General features: G+C 48.0%; 1 protein-coding gene across 1 annotated transcript; it reads right to left on the minus strand.

Annotated features, from left to right (window-relative positions):
• Positions 1 to 1,020: 1,020 nt before the first annotated feature.
• On the minus strand, positions 1,021 to 9,550 carry LOC133449750 (uncharacterized). The gene is made up of 3 exons (XM_061728791.1): positions 9,418 to 9,550; positions 6,702 to 7,279; positions 1,021 to 1,938 (listed from the first exon to the last, which is right to left on the minus strand). Exons 2-3 carry the CDS (start codon positions 7,272 to 7,274, stop codon positions 1,021 to 1,023), a joined length of 1,491 nt encoding a protein of 496 aa, XP_061584775.1. The 5' UTR covers positions 7,275 to 7,279; positions 9,418 to 9,550.
• Positions 9,551 to 10,374: the final 824 nt, after the last annotated feature.

Raw genomic sequence — 10,374 nt, forward strand, 5'->3', positions numbered from 1 at the left:
AGCTCTGACGAGGAATTACTGCTTGTTTGCGGTGTGAGCGCCTACATTTCGGAGCAGTTCTGTTGTTATAAGTCGTTACAGTCTCATGTGCAGTTCACAAATGGATGGGTGCAGGAGCTTCAGATCATAAAGCCGGCAAACAGTGGGAACAAAAGTTAAACCATTAGCGATCTTTTCCCCACGTCAGTTATGTGTGGAGCTGCTGCAGCTACAACACAGCAATAGGTTACCATGGTTTACAGAATAACGGAAAGTAATGATTACAAGTAAAGCCTGGATTATGGTTCTGTGTTAAACGCCGAGCGTGCGCCGCAGGTTGCGCCGCAGGTTGCGCCGCAGGTTGCGCCGCAGGTTGCGCCGCAGGTTGCGCCGCAGGTTGCGCCGCAGGTTGCGCCGCAGGTTGCGCCGCAGCTTGCGCCGCAGCTTGCGCCGCAGGTTGCGCCGCAAGTTGCGCCGCAGGTTGCGCCGCGCACCCCACGCACATGCCACGCCGCACGCCACGCCGTGCCTGATGTGCACCTCCCAAAAATTGTAACTACGCGTCGAGGCGACGCAGACCCAACGCAGACCGAGAGGGCTGTGATTGGTTTGCTTGGTAGCAACGCATTTCCGGTTCCAGTTGGTGAAGCAATAGTGAACTTTCAGCGCTCTTTTGTTCATGTGTGTGATTTTTTTTTTTTTTTTTGGGTTGTTTTGGTTTTTTACACAATAGTTGTCCTGATCTCTTTGATTCACTGTGATCGGAAAAACCGGAAGCTAAACAAAAGTATCAACTAGCGGGTACTGCACCGCGGCGAAATGGAGTGACGGAGAAGTCCGAGGGGTTCACGACAGCGTCACGGCAACAAAGTAGGCTCTGCGTTGGTTTAACGCAGAACCATAATTCAGGCTTAAGACACAACGAAGCGGGAGCACGTCTGTACACAGTGCGTGGGTGGTACGGAGAGCAGCTAAAGTAGCTTCCAACATGGCGGTTCCACCAGGTGATGACGTCAAGACGACTCAGCCCTATAAAACCAGTCAGACCGGGTCGATCCTGGCGAACACGTAGGCGACGGGCAGCTGCAGCCCGATGTTGACGGCGTGCCACCGCCCCGCCGCCAGTGCCCCCGCCACCACCCCGGCCACCCTTCCCGCCGTCCCCGGCCAGGAGACGGCCTGGCCCTCCGGCGCCGCGGAGAGCACCGCCCCCACCGACACCCCGGCGGCGCCCACAACCCCCAGCAGGGCCCCGGCGCAGCCCCCGTCCCCCAGAGCCGGGGCCAGGACCTCCACCCCCACCAGCAGGAGCCCCGCCACCGCCGCCGCCCCGGCCGTCACCTCCACCCGCCCGGCCGCCCGCCGGGCCAGCGCCCCCCCGACGGCGGCGCCCAGCCCCAGCTGGCACATCCTCGCCACGAACACCGCGGCGCTCAGGGCCTCCAGCGAGGACTGCATGTCCATGCGGCCGCCGACGCTCTCCCGGGTCTGACCCCGCCCGGCCTCCCGCAGCTTCCGGGCGGCCTCCACAGCCTGCTGCCCGGCGTGCAGCGTCAGCATGGCGACCACGAAGCTCACGATCATCGCCATGACGCCCACCAGCATCCAGAACTGGAAGTCGGAGGACGACATCAGCAGGTACGCGATGGCGACGACCAGGACCAGCAGCGCGATGAGCGCCGCCTGGTGGCCGCCGTAGCCGGCCAGGCCCAGGCCCGCCGTCGCCACGGCGACCAGCGTCATTGGCACCCCGGAGAAGGCCAGGAGGTCGACGTAGCGGGTCACCACGGCGCGGACCCAGTCCCGGGCAGTGCGCTGCTCCGCGGCGGCCTCCTCGCTCCTCGTCCTCCTCGTCTCCATCTCCACCCGCAGCTTCTGCTCGGCGGCCCACGCCACCCGCTCCTCCGCCGCCCCCCCCGTGGCACCGCCGGCCTCCAGCGCCACCATCCTCCGCTCAACCTGCCGGGACATAATACAGGGGATATGTTTTAAAAGAGAGGGAGGTTACGACCTCAGGGGTCAGTTCTCAACAGACGCACAAACACTGAAGAGCGTCTGCATGTCGACCTACGGAGTGAAACTGTGGAGCTAAAACAAAGTCCACAACAACATTTAAAAAAAGATACAAAGAAACATTCTATACAAAATACAGATGCGTGCATTTATTAATATATGTAGATATATAGATGTATATTATGGATATAGATATGTTATATGTAGGTATTTATATGGATATATTGAGTTGTATTATACGTACAGTATTTATGTACCGTATTTTCGCGACCATATAGCGCACTGTGTGGAAAGGCGCACCCTCAGTTTTGTGTGTCATTTTTGGTTTTAAAACACACATATGGCGCACCGACCCAAAAGGCGCCGTCTAAGGAGACGGAGCTGCACACACGCGCGCTGCAAAACACACGCGCAAAACTTAGTTTGATATTTTATTTCACTTTTCACATCAATCAAACCCTTCAAAGGTTCATATTCTGTTTCTGCATTAAAGAATTAAAAAAAAACACCGGGGCGCCGCACATAAACCTGTCTCAGCCACTCGACCATCTCTTCATCCATCCAGCCCTTTTCATTTCACTCTGGCTGGAAAAGTCTCTTTAGGGAACGCTTTTCTTTTAAAAATCACCATAGCCGGCAGTTTCTGTCCACCAGCGTGGCAGGCAAGCACGAGAGTAAATAAACTTTTCATACCCCATTGTGCTGCGGATCCCGACCGCGGCGGTCCCGGTGTTGTGCCAAAAAGTGATTGTCTGCCAGAATCTGATTTCTCCCTTGAAAATGGGTCTTTTTACCTGCCAAAAATTGATTTAAGGCCAAATACAATTAATGAAAGGTTGTTTTCTACCTAAATGTGATTTGATCTCATTCTTGAGCTTCATGATATAAATACTAGAGCTCACAGGATTGCTTTTAACTCTTTTAAAGGACCATTACAACACAAAATAGGCATTTTTACCTGCCAAAAATTGATTGAAGGCCAAATACAGTTAATGAAAAGTTGTTTCTGCCTAAATATGACTTGATCTCATTCTTGAGCTTCATAATCTGAAAATCTGACGTTTTAGCGCTATCGCTCAACGGGCTGCTGTGCGCGCTCCCGGGGCCAGAAATCAGAAGAAATCAGATTCTGGCAGGCAATCACTTTTTGGCACGACACCTGGTCCCGCTCCGCTCCCCCCTCGCGCTGGACCGGGTCCCGGGTCCCGCTCCGCTCCCCCCTCGCGCTGGACCGGGTCCCGGGTCCCGCTCCGCTCCACTCCGCCCCCCCGCGCTGGACCGGGTCCGCTCCCCGTCTGCTCCCTGGCGCTGGACCGGGTCTCGGTCCGCCCCCCCCCCCCCCGCGCTGGTCCCGCGGCGGTCCCGCGTCCCGGGACCCTCGCGCTGGACCCGCTCACACACGCGCTGTCGGGGAGCCGGTACCGGGGGTTGTATGCGACAGGAGCTCCGTTAATTCAGCTGCGCCAGTCTGAATTTCCAGACCTGTCTCAGCTTCTTGATCATCATCCCTTCATCCAGCCCCCTCTTTTCATTCGCCCTTATAATGACTCCGGCTGGAAACGTCTTATGCAAAGTTTTTCTTTTAAAAATCACCAAAGGTTTCTGTCCATCAGCTGCGCCAGTCAAGCGCAACATAAACGAGAATGTGTGTGTTTCGTGCCGCGAATACACACACGTGCATGTCGGGATCCGGTACCGGGTTTGTAACCGACAGATTTGGCTGCAAATCTCGGAGTGTGAAGCTGATCTGACCTGGGGCAGACCCCAGAAATCTCTGCTCGCAAATCGGCCGGGAACCAGGTCATCGGACCCCGCTTTGGGAACCAGGAAGTCGGCTGCAGCAGCGCGCATCACCCCGCTGCTGCAGCCGCGGCTTTAACCGGGGAATGTGGACGGTTCCGACCGGCCGGGACTGGAGGAGCCCACATGGACTGGTAGTAGGGGCTCCCGGGGAAAGAGCACCGGCATTTCAGCCGGATCTGCCCCCGGGGAGGCGGCGATCAGAGCCGCAAACCCACGGCAGGTGCTTCCTCGGTTCCCGACATGCAAAACACACGCGCGCTGCAGAACACACCAGTAAGTGTGCTTATTTAAAAATATAGCGGAGCAAAACTTCGTTTGATTGTATTTTATTTCACTTTACACATCAAGCAAATCCTTAAAAGTCTTCATCATCTGTTTCGCATTAAACAGCTCAGTGGATGGTCTCATTCACGTCGTAACTCACGGGGGCTTCACCCGCCCCCTTCTCTTTTTACCTTTCTCATGGTGGCCGGCCTTACATTACCGTAATTCAGGTAATAGACACGGCGCACTGTTTCATAAGGCGCCCGGCACATTTAAAAAAATAATAAAAAAATGTGCGCCTTATGGTCGCGAAAATACGGTATCTATATCTCTATTAATATATACTGATTTATATTTATATGTAGATATGTGGATATATAGATTTATAGTAATTTTATGTATATAAAAAGTAAATATATGAACCAATGTATACAGCATATCTACTCTTATATAGTTATTCAAGTATATTGTTATACCATTGCTGTCTATTGTTCTCTATTATATTGTGGTATTATAGTAAAGTAATGATAATGTAATACTATGTATTATAATTACTTCTATTATTACATACATACATAGTAGCACAACTAAATGCTGGGCGTTTGTTTTCTTTTCTTTTGTTTGCCTTGATTTGTTTTGTTTTTGACAGAGATGGGAAGTAACGAAGTACAAGTAACGAAGTACTGTAACGAAGTACACATTTTTAGTATCTGTACTTTACTGAGTATTTATTTTTCGGAGTACTTTTTACTTGTATCCGTTACATTTTTAACACAAGTATCTGTACTTTTACTTCTTACATTTGCAAAACAAGCTGGTCGTTACTCGTTACTTTTGTGTTAATGCACGACAACGATTAAATCATTAAAATAATATTTAGACCGGAATAAAAACATCTGTAGCCTAGCCTTTCTATGCTCCGCCAATCGTATGAAACATTACACAGGGTTCCCTACATCCCGGCTTGTGATTGGCTCTCTGTCCGTGTTCCTTCTTTTCATTGGCTATAAACCCGGACACTACCACCTCGCACACGGCACAACAACAAAGGCAACAGTTGTTCGCGTTGTAGTTTTTCTTTTTGCAGTAAGTAGACTATAAGCTACATCTTGTATGATGCTACATTCCTGTAGGCTACTTGCTCTGTTGTGGTTTTGTTCTCGGTTCCACTTATTTTGTTGTCTCTCCCTGAGTGAACCAAAGCAAATTTCAATCAACTGTTGTTGAGAAACTATGTTGAAATGGCAATAAATTCTTGAATATTGAATCTTGTTTTGCTTTTGTTTTAACAGGTCTACTTTTCCTAAACATCGATGTTTTAATTTTGCACAGAATGCATTATAGGCTACGGACCCCCATTTAATGGCATTTCTATCTCACTTTATATCGTGAGATCAATGTTAATTTAACTCTCAGACGTGTACAAATTACACTCTTGAGTTACATGTGCTTTCTACTGACTGCAGTTTGTGCTTTGTTTTCTTTTTGGTGTGGAGTCAAGTTTAAATGGTATAAGTGTTTAATCTAAATTGAGACTGATCAGGTCTTAACGGATGTTTGTTATGAGGTAAAATACTTTGTACTTTTACTTTAAAAGTACATTTCACAGCCTGTACTTTTTACTTTTTACTTGAGTAATTATTTCAATGAGTACTTTTATTTTTACCAAAGTCGTTTTTTTTCACAAGTACTTGTACTTTTACTGAGTACAGAATGTTAGTACTTTTCCCATCTCTGGTTTTTGACTATATTTATATACACATATAATTGAGTATTATATCACTGCATTTAATAGTTATTAAAGTATGGGTGTTTTATAAGTAAGTTTATTGAAACTCTTGTTATATGTAAGTATGTATGTAAGATTCAGGGGTAGGACTGGATAAGTGATTTATGGTGGCCGACAAGGGCCAAACGCACTGCAACGGCCTAATGCGTCTCAGTTAAGGAAAACGGCTTCAAGTACAGAAACGATTCAAATTCAAAAACTTAAAACGAGGTACAAAAAGTGGAACGTGCTGCAAATGAAAAAACGTGCTGCAAAAAACAGACAAATGCAGCATCATCAAACGTGCTGCAAATAGAGAAACGATGCAAAGCACAAAACGATATAAAACAATAAACCATCTTCAAAAGAGAAATGCTTCATAACCGGTCACTACAACAGGAAGTGCTCCAAACCTGCAGGGGGCGCAGCTGACTGAACCACAGTGTTTACGTCCATGGTTTAAACATACAGCAGGAACGGTAATGTGATTTTTATCTGACTATATTTATAAACGATGTTTATATATTATATTTGCATCGTTTCTCTATTTGCAGCGCGTTTGATGATGCTGCATTTGTCTTTGTTTTTTGCAGCACGTTTTTTCATTAGCACCACGTTCCTCTTTTTGTACCTCATTTTGAGTTTGTGAATATGAATCGTTTCTGTACTTGAAGCCGTTTTCCTTAACTGAGACGCATTAGGCCGTTGCAGTGCGTTTGGCCCTTGTCGGCCACCGTAGTGGTTACTTCATTCCTACTCTGTTTGGAGCATGTTGGTGGGTCCGTGAACTATTATTATACAAACTATAAGTGCTGTATGTATATATATATATATATATATATATATATAGATATATCGATATAAAATCTTGCACCTGCAGGGTGGTCCGCTGCCTCAGCTGCCACTCGGCGGCCTCGACCTGCTCCCGCTCGGCGTGGCGTCCCAGGGTGCACCGGGCCTCGCCGCGTCGCCACAGCGCCGCCAGCACGAAGCTGAGCGGCGTCTTCAGCGCGGTGAAGACGCCCAGAGCCCAGAGGAGTCCCAGCATGCCGTGGTTCTGCACCACCGACTCCACCGCCATCCCAAACCCGGCTCCAGCCAGCGCAGTCCCGACGGCGCCGGCGAGGCCCGCGGACACCCACAAGCCCGCCGAGCGCCGGGGCGCCGGGCCACAGCTCCCCGTGGCCACGAACGCCGCCGCCACGGCCGCCGCCAGCACCACGCCGACGATGACCGACGTCATGGCGGCCGTCAGCGCCGTGGCCCCCATCAGGGTGCCCAGGCCCAGGGGCCCCACGGCCCGGACCTCCTCCAGGACCGGCTTCAGCGGGCCGCTCGCCGTCATGGCTGCCAGCGTGGCGTCCACCGGGTCCTCCGTGGCTCCCAGCATGCACCCTGCCGCGGCTCCCAGGGCCAGTCCCGCCGCCGCCTCCACCAACGCGCTCATGTCTCCTGAAACATAAACATAGTTGCAGCTACAGTATAGAACAAGACTATAATAGTTAGTCTCATACATAGCTTGGTGGTGCTATTGGCCCCTGCTGCAGGGGGGCACCAACATGATCCACTGGGCGGTGCCTCTCACCCTTCTTCTCCTCTCCTCTTCCCTTCTTCTCCTTTTCCATTTTTATTTATTATAAGCATCTCATAGCTATCATTTATGTCCATCGTTCCTGTAGTTTCTTGTGCCGGCCCCCCTTTTTTCTCTTTTGTGCATGTTTGCAGGCCGGAGCTTCAGGAGCTGCACGCTGGCCTGCGGCCAATTCAATTCACACTTTATTAGAGACACATCTCGAGAAGAGGTCCATAGTACCATAAAACATTATACATATAACATACACGATATAAAAGACAACAACGTACGATATAAAAGACAACAAAAACCACAATACAGAAGACCTAAAAACAACAGTGACACAAAAAGAAAACAGTGTCAGGCGCAAGTGTAGAGACATGAACGCCAGCGGTTCCACAACGTAGATGTGAACCTGACTGAGCTGAGTTGTTTGGAAAACAAGCCCAGCGCGGAATATAAGCGTCATGGAGACAGACGGGCGAGGGAACGAGCAGAAAGAAAGACCAGAATTAATTTAAAGTGGAATGGGTTTATACATGATCGCGGAATTATTCTATTCGGATTTAAAATCGGAATAAACCAGCCACTTACTTTGGAATTAAGTTTAATTCCGAATGGCCATTTTCATTCGGAATTAGGTGATTACATGGTAATTTCTCATCATTTTAAATCAGATTGAATTTAAATTCTGAATTAAAGAGGAATTAAAGATGAACGGGCCCTAGCGTGTGCAATTTTCACCAATTAAGGTCAAGGACTCAAAACTAAGTCCGATGACACCACCCATGACTCTGTATGTCAAACCATTCAAAAGTTATGGCAGAAAATAGGGGCTATCAAATATTGACCAATCAGGAAAAGGGGCGGGGCTAATTTGCACCAATAAATATAAAAATATGTTCAATAAATTATGTTCAAAACCGAGTCCGATGACACCACCCACGAGTCTTTCTGTCAAACCATTCAAAAGTTATGGCAGAAAGTAGGAACTATCAGATATGGACCAACCAGATGAAGGGGGGGGGGGGCGCGTTTTTTGGTGTCTATCGTCTCCACGGTAACGCTTTTGACTGTGAAAAGCAATGCGCGTCGTCGCAGGATCGAGACGCACATTTTGATGTATAACACACCTGGGTGCACGTTACGGTTCGGGCCATATTAATGGCCGAAAAAATTGCCTAAATTGTGCCAAAATTACACGATTAATTCAAAATGGCCGACTTCCTGTTGGGTTTGGGCCATGGCACCAAGAGACTTTTCTTTAAGTTGCGACATGATACAGGTGTGTACCGGTTTTCGTGAATGTACGTCAAACCGTATTGTGAGGCTTGAGGCACAAAGTTTTCCGGGGGCGCTGTTGAGACATTAGGCCACACCCATTAATGCAAACCATTAAATATCAAATTTTTCGCCAGGCCTGGCTCGCATGCAAAAATTGGTGACTTTTGGGGCACGTTTAGGGGGAAAAAAGGCCCTCCTTTCGTCAGAAGAAAGAAAATAAAAACGAGAAAAATTCCTACAGATACAATAGGGCCTTCGCCCTGTCAGTGCTCGGGCCCTAATTAAACTTCCCATGTAAACGCAGCCAATGTCGGTGTCGTGTACATGAGACAACAATATTGAAAAATGTATGGTTTTCACGCTGTGATCGGTGATCGGCCCTCAAAATCCTGATCGTTGCAGCTCTAGTGTTGACAGGTGACCTCAGTTTAACACGTTCAGACATGCCGTCAGACCGGCCCGTCCAGTCCAACCAGGGGAGGAAACGGCTGATACTCGTCTGCTCTCGGCTGCACGTGAGGTTTCCCTCCAAAATATCAACTAAGAGTCACTTTAACCCCCTAAAACAAGCAAAAACGACTCATACACCTGGACATTCTGTCTGTACGGCCAATAGTCCAACTTATCAGTGACAATTCACAAAAAATTAAGCCTGAAATCCCACAGCGAGCATCCGTCAGGGTCAAGGAGATGAATGAAAACGAAGGTAACGGATTCGTCGTCGGGTTCTTACCGTGTCGGGTCGGTCCCGCGTCGTCTAAAGATGGGAAGCTGCTCCTCTTCTGGTGGCGTCGGGCTCCCGGGGACGACTAAAAGGTTTATTCCTGCTCCCCCGGCCGGTTTGTCCTCTCTGAATCCTCCTCCGGGAGACGCTGGTCTTATCTGCAGGATCTCAGACACTCTTCCAGAGTTACGGGTTCCTTTAGTTTGGGCAACTCTTCTTATCTAGGCATGAGTTTCTATAATAACATTAATTATTCTAACTAACTTTGGTTGGTGGCAGTAATGACAGTGACTGTGAATTTGGTGCAGCTTCTGCTAAAAAATGAAGTGAAAAAGTCAAAAACAACCTCAGGTAGAAATCAGCACATTTCATTATTTATCTGAGAAATATGAAGAAAAAATGAGTCACTTCCTGAATGATTTCATCAGTGTGTCACATGGTTGTGGAGGAATTTACTTTAGTGTTGCTTGGGTTCACATGTACAGACAAACGTGCACATACATACACATAACTACTAACATAAGCTGGAATAAGGCTGTTTATTATGTATGTGTATCTGTTAGAGTCTCTAGCTGGAAGTCTGTTATCTTCCGCCTAAAGACTGTAAATATATTCATTTCTGTTATAGTTGAACATTTTAATATGGAAGTCAATTAAAACTTCTCTTTTCAGGCTTTTTTTCTTTGTTTCCTGCCAGTGGTGATGGTTCCTGACGTGCAGGTTGAGTAAGTGAAGCGTGACGTAACCGACGACATGAAACCAGTTCAAGTAGTTCAAGCGCCAACCGTCCAACTTCTGGGTTGAGTTTTGATGTGGAACTAAAATACAGGACTGTCTCAGAAAATTAGAATATTGTGATAAAGTTCTTTATTTTCTGTAATGCAATAAAAAAAAAAACAATGTCATACATTCTGGATTCATTACAAATCAACTGAAATATTGCAAGCCTTTTATTATTTTAATATT

This window comes from Cololabis saira, chromosome 1 (assembly GCF_033807715.1).
Source record: "Cololabis saira isolate AMF1-May2022 chromosome 1, fColSai1.1, whole genome shotgun sequence".
Lineage (NCBI taxonomy): Eukaryota > Metazoa > Chordata > Actinopteri > Beloniformes > Belonidae > Cololabis > Cololabis saira.

Excerpts from the sequence above, each read along its gene's own strand:
- LOC133449750 (XM_061728791.1), bottom strand. The coding sequence starts at position 7,274 with ATGAGCGCGTTGGTGGAGGCGGCGGCGGGACTGGCCCTGGGAGCCGCG. Across the intron at positions 1,939-6,701 it reads GGCAGCGGACCACCCTGCAG|GTTGAGCGGAGGATGGTGGC; the intron begins GTGCAAGATTTT and ends ATGTCCCGGCAG.